At 55.1% G+C, this 22,168-nt stretch overlaps 1 protein-coding gene across 1 annotated transcript in view; it reads right to left on the minus strand.

Annotated features, from left to right (window-relative positions):
• Positions 1 to 20,623, minus strand: part of CASTOR2 (cytosolic arginine sensor for mTORC1 subunit 2) — a 61,876-nt gene extending 41,253 nt beyond the window's left edge. Inside the window, exon 1 of the mRNA XM_014856715.3 lies at positions 20,236 to 20,623. Within this exon, the coding sequence (XP_014712201.1) occupies positions 20,236 to 20,348 (113 nt within the window). The 5' untranslated portion in view covers positions 20,349 to 20,623. The remainder of the gene's footprint in view (positions 1 to 20,235) is intronic.
• Positions 20,624 to 22,168: the final 1,545 nt, after the last annotated feature.

Consider the following 22,168-nt stretch of genomic DNA (forward strand, 5'->3'; position numbering starts at 1 on the left):
AACAGCCTGAGCTGACCAGCAGCCTGGCTCCCCAGGGCCTGTCTGCACCCTGGGGATAGGTGTGACCTCTGTGTACCCCAGCAAGTCCTTTCCTTTGGGGACTCAGGTCCCAATCCATGAAATAAAAGAGGTAAACTCAAGATGTCGGGCTCGATCCAGCCCAGAATGGCCGAGAACTAGGTGTTCATGTGCTGTCCTTCTCCACCAAAGGGCAGGGTGGACCTAAGTGGTGCCATCCCAGACCTCAGGGCTGGTGCAGGAGAGGGGGTAAGTGATCACTTTGTCCCCAGCCTCCAGCCCTGCACCCCCTGCCCTGTGGCAGGGAAGCTGTGGGTCTGCTGTCCTCAGAGTGACCTGGTTCCCCTGGCTTCCGCTGGCTCCGTCGGGCTCCCCAGGATCCCCCAGGCTCCCCAGGCTCCCCAGGCTCCCTAGGCTCCCCCCAGCTCCCCAGGGTGCCCTCAGCTTCCCAGGCTCTCCCCAGTTCCCCAGGCTCCCCTGGATCCCCCAGGCTCCCCCAGATCCCCCAGGTTCCCCAGGCTGCCCCCAGCTCCCCAGGCTCCCCCTGCTCCCTAGGCTCCCCAGGATACCCCAGGCTCCCCCTGGATCCCCTAGGCTCCCCCTGCTCCCAAGGCTCCCCAGGCTCCCCCAGATCCCCCCAGCTCCCCCAGGCTCCCCTTGCTCCCTAGGCTCCCTCTGGCTCCCCCCACTCCCCAGTCTCCCCCAGGTTCTCCCCAGCTCCCCCAGGCTCCCCCTGCTCCCTAGGCTCCCTCTGGCTCCCCCCACTCCCCAGTCTCCCCCAGGTTCTCCCCAGCTCCCCCAGGCTCACCCTGCTCCCTAGGCTTCCTCTGGCTCCCCCCACTCCCCAGTCTCCCCCGGCTCCCCGACTCCTCAGGCTCCCCTGGATTCCCCAGCTCCCCCCCCACCCCGCTCCCCTGGCTCCCCAGGCCAGGGCGGGCTTGGCCAGAAGCAGGCCTTTGCTTATTAACTAGATGCTGTCACAACCCCCGCTCCTTCCAGTGTTCAGGCACCTGGCCTGGGATTCAAGCCATGGGCGAAACAGGCTGCGAAGTCCCAGCCAGGGCCACCCTGTTGCCCTGCGCTCTCGGCTGATGGTGGCACCAACTGCCTGGAGGCAAGACTGGGGCCTCAAATCTACAGACATAGACGGCCACGGCCGGTCCAGCTCCTCACGACCCACCTCCACCAGCAGCTCCCGGAGGACCTGGCAGTTTGTTTACACCTGTCATCACCTGGCTGAGCTGCCCAGAGCAGCTTGGTGATGGTCCAGTGCTGAGCGGCCCTGCCTTCAGTGAGGAGGTCCAGGCCCCGAGAGCCTTCCATGGGCTTTGGGCCAAATCCTTCACTTTTATTAAAACTCCCCCTTGGCTGTGGCCAAGATCCCCGGGGCCATGTCCGCTGTTGCCAAAGGCATCGAGACAGACAAAGGAAGGGAGGTTAGGAAAAAGAGAAAGCAATCAGAACATAACAACTTAAAAACGCAATGCTGATTAGCTGCCCGTCAGTGTCAGCACCCCATTTGGCAGATGAAGAAACTGAGGCTCGGAGAAGTCAACACCCTGCCAAAGGCTGGGGGCTGGTAAGTGGACAGAATGTGCTGCCTGTGACTGGGAACGGGAGACAGGTCAGCAAGGCCTCTGTGGTACCAGAGTCCTGTGCCCACACAGGAGGTGGGTATCCTCCAGGGCCATCATCTTCGGCAGCAGGAGAAGCCTCTTCCAGAGCCCTCCGCGGTCACAGGGGCTGGAAGGTGTTTTTATGGGGTCTGGTATACCTTATCTCTGGGACAGCTGTGAACTCCACTCCCTGGCTGGCCTGCAGGCCCTGGGGAGGGTGCTCCTCAGGCCCAGCTGGTCCCAAGCCTCGACCCTCGCAATCAGCTAAGCTCAGGAGGGTGGGAAGGAGGGGTGCTGGGACCTGGGACCTGGGACAGTGTCCAACATTCGTGGAGGAGAGAGAGCTCTGGACATGGGAGGGGGCAGCCGCTGGGGACCCGGCTTCAAGGGCTGGGCACACTGGCGATGGATAAGTGCAGGTCTGGCTACCTGGGCCTCAGGGTGTGGCAGACAGCTGCCTCCACCTGCAGATGGGGGGACTGAGGGGGAGCTGGCCATAGAAATGAGCAAATATTGGATACAAGAGCAAATAAAGTCAGGGCTTCAGCCATGGTGGGCCGACCACAGCCTGGGTGCTCTGGAGGTGGAAGACCCCTAAGACCCTTGCAGCCCACTGGGGCCCTGCCAGCTGGCTGGGGAGCTAAGATGAATGGTGACAAAGAGCCCCAAACAAGAAGACAACCAAATGCCTCAGGGCCCGTACGCATGTGCACAAACACACACACAGCCCTAGAATGGGAGGGGACATAAAGGGGGTCCTCTCACCGACCAGGCTGTCTGAGGACACGCTGGCTGGTGGGGCTGTGGGAAGCAGGCCCGAGACACCCCAACGGGAGTGGAAACTGGAACTCTCCTCTGGAGGCCCCAGGTGAGGACTTTTCCTGACACACACATGCTCTGACCCGGAGTTCCGCTTTTAGGCATTCCCCCACAAACATATTCCCACGCATGCAAAATGAGGTCTGTGTGCCAAGTTACATACTACAGCATTAATTGTAAACCACAGCAACAACAACAAAGGTTGGGGACAAATGTCTAGCAGTGGGAGACAGATTAGGGATATATGATGGTCACCTGTTCCATGGCAAACTGTGCAGCAGTTAAAATGAAGGACACAAATCAGCGCTAAGAACGAATGTCAGTTGAAAAGGCCATGAACAGTAGGCATGGCTTAACACCAATTTACGTAAAAAAAAAAGCATCCTGGCATATACAGGTTCCCCCCACTATCCAAAACTAGAGCAATCCTATGAAACCTCTCGTAAGCCTAAACGGGAAGAAGCAACTACCATTCATACATGTGGGAAAAATTTTAAGTGTTCCCAGACCCCAGAAACCCAACCAAAATGAATGGAGACAAAGCACAGCCGCTCAGAGATGCAGTTCGGAGCTCAGCCGCCCCAGGCGGTCCCAGACAGGGCCCGGCGGCGCCCCCTTGCTGCCCGCGTCACATGCTGCCTCTCCAACAGCTTGCTGCAAAAGGAACACTGAATGCTCTTTTTGCTTTTTTTTTGTAAAAGTGAAAATCCTCTTCAGATTTCTTTCAGTTAGCAAAAGCAGGTACTAACGTAGGTCTTTCCTAAAAGCGAAGTGGTGTAAAGTGAACTTTTGGATATCAGGGGATACCTGTATATACAAGGACAGGAAATGTCACTAAGAGTACGCCCCAATCTCATCATCTCTGGGGGTGGGAACTGGGTGGCTGAGGAGCAGGGGTGGGAGGGAGCTTTTCCTGGGCACCTTTGTGTATCTTTGGAATTCTAACAAATTGTGAATTTATTATCTACCCAAAATTTTAAAATGAGAAAAAACAAAACAAAGAGGCAAGGAGGCCCTCCTGTGGGAGACAGCAGGACTGGGTGGACTGCAAAAGTAAGAGTGGGGTGTGAGTGGGGTGTGCAGAGAAGGTGCAGGAAGGAGGGGTGTCAGGGGCATGGTATCAGGAGCCAGACAGTCCTGGGGTCAAACCCCAGCCCTGTGGTTTACCCGCACTGTGACCCTGGCAGTCACCTCTCCTCCTTCCTGTCCAGGGCAGGGGACATCCCAGCCATAGCCTGATGCCAGGAGAACGGAGGAGAATCAGAGGAGGACAAGGCTCCCTCTCCCACCCATCTGCAACCCTCTATTGGGGGGCGGGGGGCTTGGGGCTCTGACCCTGACCCATCTGACAGGCCAGGTGACCTCTCATCCTAAAGCTGACCCTGGCGCTCTGCCTTCTCTCCAGGCAGGGCTCCCAGAAGAAGCTGCCGGCAGCTGCTGGGTCACCCCCCTGGAAGCCGGGGCCCTGAAGGGGTGGGAAAGCAATGGTGGGGGAGGTTTCCCAAGATCTCCAGACTCAATGGGAAGACAAATGGCCCCCACAAGCCTTGCTGAGACCGGGCCCGCACTCAGCCCCTCAGCTTAAGGACTAGAGCACAAGGCCAGTGGGAGAGGCACCAAATCACAGCCTGCCAGGAGGGAAATGAGCATCTCCCTGAGCCCCAGACCATCCGGGGGCACCTGAGGGTTATGGAGTCTTGCAGATGCTCAGGGAAGCCTCACTGGTGACGGCTGATGCCTGCTCAGCATCTCCTAGATGCCGGGCACTAGCCACACCTGAGCACATGAGATCCCCACAATACCCAGGGACTCAGCAGCACCGCCCCCATTTTCCAATTAAGAAAACTGAGACTTAGTGAACCAAAGCGAAATAACTCTCCAAAGGTGGTATTATAGACCAGCTGTCTGTGTACCCCCCAAATTCACATGCTGAAGTCCTAAGGCCCAACATGATGGTATCTGGAGGTGGGCCTTTAGGAAGTGATTAGGTTTAGATGAGGTCATGAGGGTGGGCCCCCCATGGTGGGATTAGTGCCTTTATAAGAGGAACAGAGAGACATCTCATTTGCTTTCTCTCTCTGTGTGCACGCACCAAGGAAAGATGAGGTGAGGACCAGGGAGAAGGCAGCCATCTGCAAGCCAGGAAGAGAGCGCTCACCAGGATGTGAACCAGTCAGCACCTTGATCTTGGACTTTCCAGCCTTCAGAACTGTGAGAAAAAAATTTGTTGTTTAAGCCTCCCAATCTGTGGCATTTGTTATTGCAGCCCAAGCAGATAAGACAGGTGGCACAGTGAGGATTCAAACTCATATCTGTCAAAACTCCAGGATATATGCTCTTTCTCACTGACAATCCTCTCCACAGTGACTAGCACCACCCCCACCTCCGACTTTCTTCTCATTCTCGCTAGCCTAGATTTGTTGTGGTGGTTGTTCAGTATGCATTTTATTGTATTAAAATATACATAATATAAAATTACCATCTTAACCACTTTTTTTAAGGCTTTTTGGTGAGGAAAATTGGCCCTGAGCTAACCTCTGTTCCCAATCTTCCTCTTTTTTTGTTTTTTCCTTCCCCAAAGCCCCAGTACATAGTTATATTCCTTAGTTGTAAGTTCTTCTAATTCTTCTATGTGGGATACTGCCTCAGCAAGGCCTGACGAGCGATACATAGGTGTGCACCCAGGATCTGAACTGACGAACCCCAGGCCGCTGATGCAGAATGCACAAACTTAACCACTTGGCCATGGGGCCAGCTCCATCTTAATCGCTTTTAAGTGTACAGTTCAGTGGCAGTAAATATATTCACACTGTTGTGCAGCCATCACCACCATCCCTCCCCATAACTCTTTTCATCTGAGACTCTATACCTATGAAACAGTAACTCCCCCTTCTCCCCTGCCCCCAGCCCCTGGCACCCACCATGCTACTTTCTGTCTCTGTAAATCTCATTATTCTAAGTACCTTACATAAGTGGAATCATACAGTATTTGTCTTTCTGTACCCTATCTCACTTAGCATAATCTCCTCAACGTTCATCCACCTTGTAGCATGTGTCAGAATTTCCTTCCTATTTCGGGCTGAATAATATTCCATTGTATGTACAGGCCACATTTTGCTTAGCCATGCATCCGTCAATGGACACTGGGTTGCTTCCATGCTTTAGCTATTGGAATAATGCTGCTATGAACGTGGGTGTACAAATATCTGTTGGAGACCCTGCTTTCAATTGCTTCAGACACGTACCCAGAAGTGGGATTCCACTAGCCTAGAGCTTCCACACTCTATTCTCTCTCACTCCCTTTTCCACGGGGCTACTTCTCCGGGCCCTTCCCCCAGCTGTCCTCTTCCTTGCCTGCCCTCCCCTCCCCTATGACCCTTCTCTGGCCCTGGGATTAGGCCAGCAACCAGATCCCGACCAAGGAACCTGGACAGAGCCCTTGGGCTCCAGTGGCCAGCCAGCCCTCCCTCATGACAGGGCCACCCTCCCCAGCCCCGACGCTGCTCCAGCACACCATGAGCCACATGGGCCGGGCCTGCGTGCTTTTGCCCTTCTTCTTGGAAGTCCATTCTCCACCTTAATGCTTCAAGCCTGGCTTAAGGCCGTCTCTCCTGGAAGCCCTCCTCAACCCGCACGGACACAACAGTACCTCCTCTTGTGTACCTTGAGCTCCTCTGTGCCTTGAGGACTTTCCTCTCACCAGACAACAGCGTGAGCAAGAGCTATAGGGCTGTCTCCTCACCGTGCCATCCATGAGTCCAGGGTCAGGGTCGGAGTCCTCATGGCACCAGCACTCAGCACCAGGTGGGTGTCAGGACACACTCGTCAACTGGTGGAGAAGGGAGCCTCGAGAGCCGAGGGCCCAGGCCAGGTGTGAGGAAACCAGACAGCCAGAGAGAACCTTCTCCACCGTGCAGCCTCTGCCTCCTCCAGGCCCCGTCCAAGGTGCCCGATTCCCCCTCAGGGTGACAGCCAAGCCCTCGGGAGGCTGGAGGCACAGGCCCCCCAGCCCACACGCTCACCTGAACTGCTCCCTCAGGGCCCCTCCTTGATGGGCCCCTGCCCTTGCTGGGAGAGGGGAGGAGGCTGCAGAGGAGACCTGTCCTTGCAGACAGACACGTGTGTGCAGGCTGGGGGCGACATAAGACCCTTCATTCTGCAGGAAGAATCAGGGGCCCTAGCCTTTGAGAGCAACGCTCCTCGGGGCATTACACAGGGCAATTTTCCGGTCGCTGGATTTTTCACCAGACATTTGAGCAGCACAACCAGTGTACAACATGCGGCGTAGGGGACACTGAGGAATCTCACCACTCTCACTGTGCCGGGCCTCCGGACCAGGCACGGTCTCCGCACTTCATCTGTCAACCTCACTGACTCCTTGGCACGGCCCTGGGACACAGCTGCCATCGCCCTCTCCGTTTCCCAGCAGAAACTGACAACTACCGGCAGTTGAACAGGCTAATGTGGACTGCAGAGCTGAGGAAGGGGGATGGCCAGAGGGAAGCTGAGGGAGGCGGGTGGGAGCTACTCAGAAGAGTATTTAGGAAAGAGCAGATTTAAAAAAATGCGGTTTCACTGCCTTCAAGCCCAAGTTCTCCCTACACCTGGGCTGCGCACTGAGGGCCCTCAGCGGCCTAGCTGTAGGGTCAACGCAGTACCTTGTCATTTACAGGTGACCCTCGGACACCTCCAGCCCCTCCCTCTCCCCCACCAACTGTGATACTCTGCGTGGATGACCCATCCCACCAGGACTGCACAGCTCAGGCTGGTCCAGCCTGGGTGGGTGCGAACGAGTTCTCCCGGGCAGTTCACCGTGGGGTCCCCCCACACCCACCGGAGCTGCACCTGCCCAGGGCCAAACCATGGGGAGGGGAAGAAATGGATCAGAGGTCCCAGGTCCCAGCTCCTGGCTGGGAGAGCCCGGGGGCATCTCCTGCCCCTGAGAGCCCTGCCCCCATCTCAACCCTAGGGCAGTTAAGGGTCATAGAGTACAAGGACCTTCTGAACCCCACCACCTGGCCCAGCGTTCCAGATCCTACTCCAGGCTCCAAATTCTAACCCCTGAGAAGAATGGGGCTGGGATGGGGCTTCCCTCTACTTCTGTGGCTCACTCTACATCACCCCACAAAGCTGGGGTGACAAGTCTGTACCTGTCCTGGGGCTTTGATGCCACATATAAACTCTCTTACAGAAACCACAGTATGGACACCGCCTCTGTGCCCTGAAGACCACAGAGAAGTGCCAAGCCCTGCAGGGACTCCTGCAAAGGATGAGCGGGTAAGAGCCCTGATGCTCAAGCCCACCTGAGCCTGCAAACACGGCCCCACCCATGTCAGGCTTGGCCTTCAGCAATGCCCGTTCTCAGTTCGGCCAAACCTCCCAGGCTGCATGAAACAGGGCTGCCTGGCTCCATTGCTGACCTGTGTTATAGATGAGGGCCGCAGGGCTCAGAGCCAGGAAGGGACTGGCTGAGGCCGCACAGTTGCACCTGGCGTAGCCAGGACACCAAACTCAGATGGTGGGTACATCTGGGGCAAAGCAGAGGCTGTCCTGGCCAGAGAAGAGGGTAAGGGGCAGGGAGAGGGGTAGCAAGAATGAACCAGGACAGAAGAGAGGAAGGGAGGGGCACAAGGAGGCCAAGGCCCTGGGGGCTACAGTGAGGGCCTGGACCCCAGCTCCGAACAGTTCACACGTGTGCAGTATGAGAGTAGATTACTGTGCAAGTCGAAGCTGCCCCCCTGCTGAGGAAGAGGCCTAGAGGGGTCGGGCCACGGGCCTCCTTCTGAGGGCAGTGGGGTCAGGGGATGGGCCTGAATGGAGGGGGATGGGGAGGCAGTCAGGGTACAGAGAGAGGAGGGGATTAGGGAAAGGGCCTGGAGGTGGGCTAGATGTGGCAGAGCCAGATGACATGGGGACGGAGCAGGTGTGCACGAGAGACAACCAGCACCATTTGGGACATGCCAAGTCTGGGGTGTTCAAGCGGCAGCCCAGCACAGCTGCCCAGACAAGGGCCCCCGAGACCTCGCAGGCAACAGAGAGCTCGTAGCCCTGCGAGGCCAACTGCAGGACACCAGAGCTCTCGGTTCCAACACGCTGCTCTTACAGCGGGCCACTTGCTTGGCTCCCAAGGTTCTGGGGTCTGGGCTCTGCAGAGCCCTGCCTCCACCAGCCTCCCCTCCCCAGGACCTCGGGCCATCGGGCCAGTCTGTGTCAGTCCCTGCAGCTCAGCCAAGCTGAAAAACTCCCCTCGTTGTCAAATAAAACCAGAGCTAGTCATTCTATCCTGCAACCTCCAGATTGGCCCTTCCAATAATTCTGAAGAACAGACTGTCACCGCTGTGGGGGCAGAGGCCACCACTGCCCCTCACGACACCTGCAGTCCAGCCCAGGGCACTTTGGTCCTCAGTAAATATCCGTGAATTCATCCAAATAACTGGATCGCTGTGTCAGACACCCAAGTCCTCGATGTAAAATCTTCCATTTAATCCTCACCACCAGCCAAAGAGGTCGATAAGATGATGCCCATTTTTTTATTTTATTGAGGTCACACTGGTTTATTAAAGATAAGGCAAGTAAGCCTCCTTTGAGGCTCCTGACAATTTGCCCAACGTCACAGAGCTCGTAAGTGGTGGACTTTGGATTAAAAACATTTTCTCGACAGTTATATGCACATCCCGACAAGGGCCCTTAGCACAAGCTCTCCCGTCCAGAGTGAGCAGCGGGACTGAGCCGAGTGGGGCACAGGCAGAGAAGGGCTGGGGCTGCGGAGCCGGCTGCAACCCTAGTCTGCCGTGTGTCCCTGTGTGCTTTGCGGCAGGTTACGGGGCAGCCGCCCCTGTCAGGTGGGGCGGGGGACCCCTCCTTCCTCCAGAGCCGTGTACAGGGAGGGGAATGATGGACAGCCTCAGGGGGCCCGGTGCGTAGTAGGATCTCAAGAAAGGCATCCAAGGTTAAGCTGTGTTTGTTCTAAATCTGCCCTATCAGTCACTGAATCGGCGACTTTTGAGCTCTGAAGGAAAAAGACTGAACTTTGAGAACAAATTTCCACCCGCAGCCTTTCCTGCTCAAGAAACGGAGTAAGTCGTGGGGTGGGGGTGGGGGTGGGGGAATCAAAAGGAAGACAGGCCTGGCGCAGAGGCCCCGAGGGCATAGAGGAAAGTCCAGGCGATCAGGCGAGCATCCAGGAGGGCCTGCTTTCAGTGGAGAGTCAGCCTTTGGGGGAAGTTCACCGGACCCTGAGAATAAACACCTAGCTACCGTGCAGGGTCGCCAGGCTGTGCAAGAGGAGGAGGCCCAGCCTGACCACCCTCCCGCCCGCCTGGCAGGGCGCCTCCTCTCTGCAGCCTCGGCTCAGAGCAAGCGGCCACAGCCTGGGCTGGGTCAGCGAGGGAGCCCGCCCTCCAATGCCAACACCTCACCAAGGCCCCAGCTGTGGCCACCTCAGCACAGACCTACACTCCTGGAGTCCGCCACTCCAATGACCACCCATTCAAGACAGGGGACAAACAGGAGGTCCCGGGGAGCTGTCTCCAAGGGCCCCAGAACCACTGGAACCCACACATGACGCTTCCTCACCTCCACTCACAGGTGTGCCTGCCTAGGTGACACCAAATTCCCACAAGCTTGGTCTGGGAGGAAAATGGGAAGAAGCTGCGAGGGCCAGGTGCTTGATCCAGGCCCTCATTTCCCATAATCTAGTTTGCCCACAAAGAAACCGAGTCTCCCAGAGGCTCAGGAGCCTACACTGTGGTCACCCAGCTGGCAAGGGCCTCCAGGCTCCAACCACACTAACCCAGTGTGGTGGTTTAAGAAATGGACTCTGCAGCTAGAGCCCCGGCTTCCAATCCTACTCCTGAGGTGTGTTAAATGGTGCAGCCGCTGTGGAAAAGAGCCTGGCACTTCCTCCAGATGTTAACAACAGAGTTACCCTGTGATCAGCAATTACATTCCTAGGTATACACCCGAGACACATGAAAACAAACACTCACACAAACACCTGTGCACAGACGTTCACAGCAGTGTTATTCCTAACAGCTAAACCCTGGAAACAGTCCAAATGTCCCTTAATGGAACAAGAAAACAAAATGTAGTCCACCCATACAACGGAATATTATGCAGTCATAAAAAGGAATGATGCACCAACACATGCTACAACATAGATGAACCTTGAAAACATTGTGTAAAGTGAAAGAAGTCAGTCACAAAAGCACCTGTTGTGTGAGTCCATTTATATGAAACATCCAGAATAGGCAAATCCATCAAGACAGAAAGTAGATTAGTGTTGCTGGGTGCTGGGGGTGAGCTGGAAAACAGGGAATGACTGAGTAAAGGGTATGGTGTCTTTTGGACTAATGAACCGGTTTTGGAATTAGATGACTGCATAACTGTGAATATACTAGAAGCTACTGAATGGTAAACTTTAAGAGGTGAATTTATGGTGTGTGAGTTATATCTCAATAAAGCTGCTATAAAAACCCCCTACTCTCCACTTAGTAGTTTCCATGATCTTGGGCAAGGGAACTGAACCATTTAGCGCCTCAGTTTCCTCATCTGTAAAATGGGGCCAGTAAGTGTACTGACGTGACAGGGGCTGTGTGAGGATGAAACGAGTTAACACAGAACATGCTCAGAGCAGCTGTCTCCCCAGGTGCTGGCTCTTTCCCTCAGCCTGGGTCTGCCGTCCACGGGCCACACTGCCCTGTGCCTCTACACACTCAGCAGCCTCTCTTTTGAAAATTTTAGTGCAACACGCATAATATAAAATTTACCATGTTAACCATTTCTAGGTGTACGGTTCAGTAGTAAGCACATTCACTCTGTTGTGCAACCAGTCTCCAGAACTCTTTTCACCTTGCAAAACAGAAACTCTGTCCCCACTAAATGCTAACTTCCCATTCCCCTCCCCCAGTCCCTGGCGTCCGCCATTCGACTTTCTGTCTCTATGAATCTGACTACTCCAGGTGCCTCAGGTAAGCGGAGTCATATGGCATTTGTCCTTTTTGTGACTGGCTTATTTCACTTGGTATAACACCCTCAAGGTTCATCCACATTGTAGCACGTGCCAGAATTTCCTGCCTTTTTAAGGCTGAATAATATTCCATTTCACGGATGAACCACATTTTGCTTATCCACTCATCTGGTGACGGACACTTGAGTTGCTTCAACCTTTTGGCTATTGTGACTGCTGCAGCTATGAACATGGGTGTACAGACAAGACCCCAAGCTTTTAAGCATACATCTCAGAGGTCAGAGTGTGTCCAATATATTATATTTAAGGCAAGGATGAATGTAAGGGTTCTAGAGGTGAGTTTCCCCTTAGACGTTTTAACTTAACACACTCACAACAAACCGAGTGGCTCAGGGTTTGGGTGAACTGTCAGCTGCCAGAGATCTCGGTGGGCTGTCTGCTCATGCCCAGGTGCAGCACCGGGCCTCAGACAACCCGAATCCAAGCGCTCCAGCTCTGGTGGGACTGGGCTGGTTCCTCCCCCAAGAGGTCTGTCAGAAAAAAAAGACTTGCCAGCCATGTGCAGGCTCAGGAGAGACCAATTCAGTCCTTTACGACAGCCTCTCTCGACCACAGGAGATGAGTCAGTGCCGTGGGGCACACATCCTGGGGCTTGGACGTGCAGCTGGGGTGAGGACAGAGGGGACCAGCCCTCTCAACCTGCAACCGAGGCACAGGTGATCCAGGAAGCCACTTGCCCAGCCCCAGGGTGGCTTTCTGGAGGAGGTGGTACTTGAGCCGACTCCAAGAAGAGGCTGTGTTAGGCTTAAGGACTGTAAGCGCTGTGTGGCTGGACTAAAGCTAGGGCGATCCTACTTCCTGGTTTGCCCCATTGTTCTGGGTAATTCTCTTTAGTGTTCCTTGTTATTCTCAAAAGTGTCCCCATTTGGATGACAAATTACATAGTCACTCTATTAGTTATCTGTTGCATAACAAATTACCTGAAAACTCAGTGCTTGAAACAACACCACTCTTTTCTATCTCTCACAGGTCTCTGGGTTAGGAATTTGGGTGGGGTTCAACTGGGCACTTCTGGCTGAGGATCTCTTATGAGGTCACAGTCAAGGTGCTGGCTGGGGCTGTGATCACTGGAAGGCTTGCCGGGGTGGGAGGCCGCACTCACAGACTGGCCGTCGGTGGGAGGCCTCAGTTCCTTTCCACTGCTTACCTTTCCATAGGGCTGCCTGAGTGTCCTCACAACATGGTGGCTGGCTTCCCACAGAGCAGAGTGCATGCCAGGCAGAAGCCATCCTTTCGTGCCCTAGCCTCAGGAGCCTCGCAGCATGGCTTCTGCCACCTTCTACTCCTTAGAGAAAGTCACTAATCCAGAAGGTGTGGAGCTCTAGCTTTTGAAGGAAGGGCGTCAAAGAATCTGGGATATTTAAAAATGGGACATGTGTGGTATGGAGACTGGACAAACCCAGAGAGGACAGAAGAAGTCAGATCAAGGAGTATTCATGGTGCCAGGCAAGGAGAGTGACCCAGGGCAGGGGCCATCTGAGAAGGCCTTCAAGCAAGGCAGAGACGCGGTCAGGGATTCAGAGGGAACCATGACAGCCATCCCAGCACCAACCTGTGGTGGGGCCACAGGGCCTCCACGCAGCCCCTGTGGCACCAGCCATCCCCTCCCCTGGGCCTCTGGCCTCTCACTGTCTACCTTTGGTGGAAAACACACCTTTTCTTCTCACTGGACAGGAAGAAGCTCCTTTGGTGTCTCCCACTAGGCCCTACACACAGCAGGCGCCTGCTGCAGAGTTTCTGCATGAACACAACATAGCAATTTGCACCAACCCCCAGCTGTGGTCACACCAGCCAGTCATAGCCTGACTCCGCGGACACCATTCTCCTTCCAGCCTCCAGGCCTGTGCTGCTGTCCAGAGGGCTCTGGCTGTGCTCACCGTCTGCACTGCCCTGGAGGCAGATGGAGTGGTGGGGAAGCAGTGTGGATCTTCAGGGGGAGATGAGGAGGACTGGCCCCAGCAGAAGCGGTGGGCATGGCCGAGGAGGCACGCACCATGCGGAGCAGCTGGATGTGGGGCAGGCCAAGCACCCTGTGCCTCCCAGACCTGGTACTTGGGAGCTGGGGTTGGGCCAGCTCTCCCTCTGGGGCAGCAGCAGGCCATGGCCACCCCGGGAAGGTGTGGGAAATGGCTCTGGGGCCACCCTGTGCTCTCTCAACCAGCACCCCACCCCTGACCCATCTGTGCCCACCCCTCCTGCTCCCTGCTGGCCCATCTTCCTTCATCCACAGCACCTCCACCTCTTGAAATCCTCCCATTCTACCCAGACTCAGCTCAAATGGTGCTGCCTCCTCTAGGAAGCCTTCCTTGCTTGCAGCTCTGGGATGCTATAGCATTTTGGCTGCCCCTTTCAGAGGCCCTCAGTGACCAGTGTCCTCGGCTAGGTTCTCAGAGGACAGTAACAGAATTTCCACTTTCTAGAATCAGAATGTGACTATGTGTGCGTAAGGAGTCTCCTAACCCTAGGCTTTTCAAACTCTGACCCCACAGACTGGTGCTGCCAGCTTAAGCAGGGCACTTTCTCTCTCAGCTCACGCTTAGCAGAGCTTACAGTGGACCAGGAACTATTCGAAGTCCTTGTCATGGCTGGTCTCATTAAGTCCTCACAACTACCTAGGCAGTAGATATGATCATTATCCCTGTCTTAGAGTTAAGAAACTGATAGCACAGAGAGGTCAAGCAACCTGTCCAAGGCCACACCGCCAAGATAGAGCAGTGCTAGGATTCCCCCCAAGATGCTGGGTCCCAGGGCCCTGGCTCCCCTGCTGGTCTATCTTTCCCCAAACTGCAATCAAATGGTGGCCTGAGCCCAAGGCACTCAGGAAAACAAAGGGCTTTGGATGGACTTTTTGCAATTTCGAACTTTTCTCCCATAAATGCGTCTTGTTCACTATGGCTTGTTGGCAAGATTTTCCTCAGGCAGCAACACGAATGACCAAGTGCAGGCCAAAACGCCCCCGTGACCTGCAGACAGCGACCCGGCCCAGGCGGGAAGTGTGGGCTTCCGTGGATATGTGCTCACGGCATCCTCACCCAGGTGATGGATTCGCCATCAAATGAGACAGACTTTCTCAGATGGAATTTACAGATAAGAGCATTTCACTCGCAAAAAGAGAGGGTACTGCAGCTTCCTGCCACCTGAATGCATTTCAGGACAAGGATTTTGCCCCCTTACCCCATTGCTATGCCCTCTCAGTGACACCTCTGCTAAGTGGCTCCTGGGGACAAGGCGTCCAAACTGGTGTGCTTTAGGCCTGGCTGAGTGGTCATCAGGACAGGTTCCACCACCAGACTTCCTGGGTTCAAATCCCAGCTGTGGCACTTCGGTGTGTCCTTGTGCACTCAAGTTCCTTAGTTTCCCCACCAGTAAAATGGGGACATTACAGCTCTGACTTGGAGTTGTCATCATTGCTTTCACTTTATACTTATTACAGTCACAGGTCACTTAATGACGGGGACACATTCTGAAAGATGCGTCATTAGGTGATTTCATCGTTGTGCGAATATCACAGAGTGTACTTACACAAACCTAGATGGTATAGCCTGCTACACACCTAGGCTACGTGGTACGAATATCATGGGACCACCGTCCTGTGTGCGGTCCGTCACTGATCCAACAGTCATTATGTGGCGTGTGACTGTAATTGTTCCCTGTTTTGTGTTACAGGGTCACAGAGAGGAAATCCGAGTCCCAGAAGAGCCACACTAGCCTCCCCCTCCTGAGGCCACAAGCCCCCAGGTGGCAGACCCCAGCTGCAGCAATGAGCCCTGACTGGTCCATGATGGTCTCATTCCCCGTGCCAGTGATTGGTGCAGGCATGCTCATGTGACCCAGTGCTGACCAATGAGATGAGGAAGTCTGTGCAGAAGGGGGCTGTGCTCCTGGAAAGGTTTTCTCAGAGACACCCTGGAGGCAACCACCCTTTTCCTCCACTGGACTTCCTCCCAACTGCCCATAATGCCCAGAGATGCCCCTGCCACTGCCCAGGGAGCCCCGCCACGATGCCACAGACAGCCAAATAAAAGAAGGACGGTAAGACCTCAGTCCCTGATGACATCATCATGCCTTTCAGCTAACCAACTGAAGAGCAGCCCAACTCACGACCTCTTATTATGCAAAGGTTAAACTTCTTACTGTTTACGCCACCTAAGTCATGGCTTTTTGTTATTTGCAGCCCAAAGCATCCTGCTGATAGTCCACGGTTAGTCACATTTCACCTTCTTGAGAGTAAGCCCATCACAGCAGGGTAAAGGTCTGAGCTCAGTTATGCACTGAGGGAAGACTTCCTGGAGGAGGTGAGGCTAAAATGGAATCTAAAAGAACAAGTAGGCAGACAAACGGAATAGGGCAAAGAGGAACATTCCAGGCAGACAGAACAGGGGCCTGAGGCTGGAGACATCAGAGGAAGGGTGTGCGTGTGCACATGCAATAATCTGTGGGGCTGGGAGCTGTGAGAGATGAGGCTGGAGAGAGAGGTGGGTGGGCTGCAGAGGGCCCTCAGCCAGGCTGCAGAAGCTCAGGTTTAGCACGAGGGCAGAGGGGACGCTCACCAGGGTCTCACCTTCCAGCTCGTGCCTAGAATAAGTGCACTCAGCAGCCTGCTGCCCGCTATTCCAGCCACACCCAGATGCTGCCCCGAGAGCCGAGGCAGGGGCCCTGGGCCACACTGCTCCAGGTGTGATTCTGTGCACCGAGCCATTTCCAGCCCCCAGGGCACTCATCAGAGGCTCTGGCTGAAATCTGGGTCACTCCAAGCACGGGTCGGACATTCATCAAACAGGCAGTTACTAAGTGCCTACAAAGCAGTATGCTAAGCACAGCGGAGAAAGGGCCTGGTTCAAATCCCATTTCTGTTTTTTCCCAGCTGTGTGACCTTGAGCAAGCCATTTTACTGCTACGAACCCAGTGTCTTCACCTCTCTGTAACAGATGGTGAAATAAATGGGAGCTTTATTATCTTGGGGGGGAGGGTACGTGAATAAAAAGACGCACCAAAAGCTTCCCGAGAATAAGGTTTATAATCCAGGTGGGAGAATAAGACAAGCAAACACTACGGTGTTATGGACGAAAGTTGCAAAGGGATGAAGGGTTAAGGTGAGGATGCAGACAGTCTAGATGGGAGGTGGTGCAGCACAACCATCGCTGGCAGAAGAAAAGGCCCACAAAGGCAGGCAAAGGGGATACAGAAAACCCACAGGTTCCATTCTGTGCTCCTAAAGCCTCTAGAACAGCGCACAACCAAGAGAAGGACTGCATGTAACCGGTGAATATGGGCGTCCTTTGCAACCTGGCATAGCCAACCTCTGAGCTCAAGCTAGAAAGTTGCAGATTCAAATCCCTGCTGTATCACTTACTGCGTGACCTTGAGCAAGTCACTTAACATTTGAGCCTCAGATTCCTTCTTTGCAAAGCAGGTGTAAAACCTAATTCCAAGTTATACTGTGGAACATGAAGGATCTAGGACCAGGATCCCCTTTCCCACCTAGTTAATTCCTATTTTAAAGCCCTAAGATCTAGTGTCACCTCCTGCAGGAATCCTCCCAGGCTCCCTCAGGCAGTCCCTCAGACACCTCAGCTACCCCACTAGACCTCCCTTCCCCAACTCCACCCTGCTGTATTGTGATCGCCTCTTCCTTCTCTCCCACCAGGCTCTGGGCTTCAAAGAGGGAGGGGCAGGGTATCTCAGCATCTCTTGGACCCAGGTGCACCCCCGAGAGAGAATGGGTATCTACCAATGCCATATCCCTCCCTAAGCATCCACCCAGGTAGACACAAGAGGGAGGGAGGGACTAAGTCTGTCGAGGGTGGAGGGAGGGGGCTTCAGGAAAGTTTCAGGGTGCTATCACTAGATCTCAAGGGTTGAACAGGGATTTACTTGGGGGGAGGGGGTCCAGGCAGAGATGGGAGATGTACAAGTCCTGAGCACAGAGAAGGATAAAGTAAATTGTGGGCCACCAGAGTTTTTGCAAGGCAGCCCTGGTGGTCTAGTGGTTAAGATTCGGCGCTCTCACCACCACGACCCGGGTTTCTTTCCCAGTCAGGGAACCACACCACCCATCGTTGGTTGTCATACTGTGGCGGCCTCGTGTTGCTGTAACACTGAAAGCCATGCCACTGATATTTCAAATACCCGAAGGCTCCCCGACAGTGGACAGGTTTCAGCAGAGCTTCCGGACTAAGAAACACTAGGAAGAAGGAGGTGACTTCCGGAAAAATTGGCCATGAAAACTCAATAGCAGCAGAGCCTGGTCTGAAACAGCGCCGGCGGGTGAGAGGATGGCACAAAAAGACGGGGCAGGGTTCCACTCTGCTGTCCACAGGGTGCTAGGATTCAGAATTCACTCGACAGCACTAATAACAGAGTATTTGCCAGGGAGTAGCTAAAGACAAGGATTCGGGATCTAGATCCCAAAAGACCTCAAATGCCATGCCAAGGATCCTCCTGGTAAGGAGTGATTGAAAACCTGTCAACAGGCAGCACAGAGATCCACTAGTGTGGGCTAAACTTAGGTTGGGGGTGGGGTGGGGAAAGTGACAGGGCCATGGGCCACTACTTGGGGACAGGTACTGATGGAATAATCAAAAAGGACCAAAAGGTCTGCCTGGATGACTGATTACTGAAAATAGCTTAAATAATATATCCACTCCCAACCACCCCTGTTACTCACTAAAAAGCCATGTTCTACAACCATTCCCTGCCACACACACAGCAGCTCTGTGAAAATTCATGGGCCAAGTGGTGCTGTCTTCATTTTACAGGTGGACAAAGTGAAAGCCAGAGGAAGAAAAGGACCATGCCACGGTCACGCAGGCAGTGAGGGGGCTGGTCACAACCTGAAGCCAATGTCCTGGCCCAGAGTGTTGGGAGGCAGGCCTTGTGCCATTTGACAACTGTGCTCAGCACCTTCCACAGCCAGACCCTGGAGACATCGAGATGACCTTTGACCTCTGAGTCATCTTGAGACTGGAGTGGTCACCTGGGCCTCAGACCAGCTGCCTCCTGCACAGAGGGAGAAGTGAGACCCACTGACGGGTGGATTTTCCCTGGTCAGACAGGTCAGCAGGAGCTCACCCCCGGGACATGCCTATCTGTGAGCCCTCCAAACTGGACCCTGGGGTGGGGGCGGGAAGAGGCCCAGGCCCTCCACAAAGGAAAAGGGGCAGAGGCAGTCATCCTTTGCTGTCTTTTAAGAAGCCCCCAAAAGCCCCCTCCTCCCAGCACCCAGGCCCCGCACAGCCGCAGCCTGAGTCATCATCCTGGGTGAATGGTAGCGGAGAAATCAGCCAGGGGGCTGCCTGGGGCTGAGGGCCAAGGGTTGGAAAAACAAGGCCGTTTTCTCTTACCTCCAGCCTTGGAACCTTAAGGCAGGCTAGGGGGTGGGGGGCAGAGGGCAGGTAGATGTGGGATGGGCAAGGGTGGATGTCCACAGCCAGAGGGGGCTGTGTGGGGGGGGGGAGAGGGTTGAGAATCTGAGCTGTTGGCTTTTGTTTTCAAATGACCTGTTTAATAATTACCTTTTCAATTAAAGGAGCCAGGGCCCAGCAAGGTAGGAAGCCGAGGATCACCCGTACCCCATCGAGCAGCCAGACAAGAAAGTAAACAAGATGCCACTGGCAGATCTCGCTCCATCTCGCAAACAATGGCTCAGGCACACACATCAAAGTGAGATTTCCAGGCAAGAACTTTAACAGGCAGATAACAGACTCAGATTGAATTATTTGCCTGCATCCCCAGAGCTCAGTGCCCAAGGTGGGCAGCCTGAGGACCCATCATTTTAATGTTAACCTTGACCCATAGTCTACTCATTCATTTTGCAAAGAGAGAACCACCACCGCCCCAACCCCTAAAAACCACAACCAGCAACAACTTCATCCCTCCCAACAGGCACAATGGTGGACAAAAAAGGGATTTAAGTTACAGCACTAGCTAGCACTCACACTTCACTGGGCTCGGGCTCCTTAAAAAAACACCCTAATCCAAGCACTTACTGGGGCTCACAAAGTCAGATTCTTACCTGGCACTGGGAAAATCCAACTTGGTTTTTTTTTTTTTTCAACCTCCCAAGGCCTTCAACTATTTTTCCCCCTGCAGCATCCAAGCCCTGCCTCAAGGCTGAGCCATAAACACGCCTGCTCCTCCCCCTTCCAGGGTTCAGCACCCCCCCCCCCCACACCGCTTCCCGGACCCGAGAAAGAACCACCGCGACCCTCACCCACAGCCCCTGCCCTGCCCTTCCCCAGCCCCCCCGCCGTCCGCAATCTTCGCAGGCACCTTGAGATAAACACCCACTAATGATTTTATGATTTTCTGCTCTGGGCAGCCGCGCTCAGCAGAATCTCTCCCTCCGCCCTGGCGACGGGGGCCGGCCCAACCGAGGGATTGGGGGATGGGGGGTGGTAGTTTGTTTTTTCCACTGCCGCGTCCCCACACCTGTTTTTCATTCATTCGTTCGTTCATTCATTCACGGACTCGTCACTGCAGTCTCCCGGGCCCTCCGCATCTCGGGGAGGTGATGAGAGGCAGGAGACTGAGATAAGGGGAGACAGCGGCGGGGGTGCATCGGGGTGGGGGGGTCGGGGTTGAAGGACCCCGTTCGAGGGCAGATTGGGTGGCTTTGTCAAAAACAAGGCGAGCGGCGGGGCGGGGGCGCTCCCCGCGGCTCGAAGTTGTTTTCTGAGCGGCGGCGGCGAGGACAGCCGCCCGGGTGCGCCTCTTTGTCTCTCCCCGGCCGGCGCCGCGTCCCCGCGCGCTCACCTGGTCTTGGACGACAGGAAAGCAAGTTTGATCAGGCCGTAGGTGAAGAGCGGGATACTCTCCTTGGCGACGCTGGCAACTTGCAGCCGGTGCTCCAGGATGTGGAGTTCCATCGTCCGCCCGCGCTCCACGGCGGCTCATCGGCGGGGGGCGAGCCGCGGCCCCCGCCCCCTGCGCGCCCAGCCAGCACCGAGCGCTGCGGGCAGCCGGTCCGGGGACCGGGAGCTCGGCGCCTGGCGGGCCGGCGGACAAAGGGGAGGCCCGCCAAGCCCAGAGGGGCCGCAGGCGGCGGGCGAGGGCGGCAGAGCCGGCGGAGCAGCGGCTCACGGCGCCCGGCGCGGAGAGCAGCTGGTGTTCGCTGTAACAAACAACTTGCCACTCAAACGCCGGCCCGCTGGGCATGCGCGGCCGCGGCGGGGCGTGCCGGGACTTGTAGTCGCGCGCGGCCCGGGCGCTGCCGGCTGCTGATGTCAGGCGCTGGGCGGCCGCGCGAAGGGCCGGCCGGGTGCACGCGAAATGCCGGAGCCCCGGCCCCCACAGGACCACTAGGGAGGCAGAGGGCAGAAATGGGGGCCTTTCGAGCCAGCCTGAGCCTACGTGCGAGCTCTGTCACTCAGACCTCGGGACTAGGCGCTTTGGGGTGCAAAGCCAGTAGGCAACACTACTCCAGCGCTGGAGGAGGCCCGAGTCTGGGAGGGGAGAGATTTGGAGAAATCGGTAAATATCGTGCAGAGAAGCAAAACAGAGATGGGTGCTGGGCACAGAGATGGGGCCCCCCCGAGGGGCCTAGCGGGGGTTCCCGGAGGAGGCGACATCCCGGCTGGGTTCTGAGGGATGAATGGGACCTCTCCGAGGACGGGGGCCGGGGCGTCCAGGGATGGAGGCCAGTGGCCTTCCAGGCAGAAGGAACAGCGTGTCCAAAGGCACAGAAGCGTGAAAGCGCCCACGGTCCTGTGTTTGGCTTTGTTGGAGCGGAAAATGTGAGGGAGGAGAGGCAAGAGATAAGGCAGGCGCGGTAACCAGGAGTCCGGTCGAGAGGGGTCATGTGTGCAGAGCTAATGAGGTGGCCGTTTATCCCGCTGGAGAGGGAGGGGTAGGGACTGCGAAGGCCGCATGAGGGAGAAGTCTGAAATACGTCTGAAGGGCTGCCGACCCCAGGGCCAATGTGCCGGTGACCATGGCTGGCAACAATTTCCCCTTAGCGGCTGACTGGTTTTGAAACGTTCTAGGTTAAAGTTACTGGTGCTTCACCCTTTGACAGAGTAATTTAGGGACCTGATAGGTCAGGTTCACCTGCTGGGGCAGGCTGGGACTCTCTTTTGAGGAAAATTCTGGCTGTGCTTCCCACATTCTCTCTCAGCGCTCCTCTGTTAGGTAGGAACATATTAGGCTTCCTCATTTCCACAAAGGGGTGTGAAGCCCGCAATCTGGTAGATCTTAGAGCGCGCCTATCTCCTTCCCCTTTATTTTCCCTAAAGAATTTGTCACCTTCTAATAAAGAATATATTTCTTCTTCTGATTTTTTGGTTTGTCTGTTTCCCTCGTCTAGAATCTCTGCTCCATGAAGGCAGTGATTTTTGGCTGCTCTCTGCTTTATTCCCAGTCTCTGCAATGTGACTGCCGTGTGAGAGACACACAGTCAATATGCACGGAATGCGTAAATGCAGACATCTATTCCTTTAGAAGCTGGAGAAACGCAGCCCAAACAGCAATGTATTCAGGGGCCAGGCAAGTAGCATAGATGTGTTAAGTGATGGGTATCTGACTGTCGGAAATGGTGGAAGAGAAGGAAGGCCTGTCTGAAGGCATAAAATTCAGTTTTTAAAAAGCAACCAACAGGTGAAAGCAAACTAGCAAGGCTAAAGGCAGGATTCGGCCAGTTTTCTGACTTCTGCTCTGGATGGGCAAGTCAGTACTTTTCAATCTGTAGGCC

The sequence above is a fragment of the Equus asinus genome, chromosome 14, assembly GCF_041296235.1.
Source record: "Equus asinus isolate D_3611 breed Donkey chromosome 14, EquAss-T2T_v2, whole genome shotgun sequence".
NCBI lineage: Eukaryota > Metazoa > Chordata > Mammalia > Perissodactyla > Equidae > Equus > Equus asinus.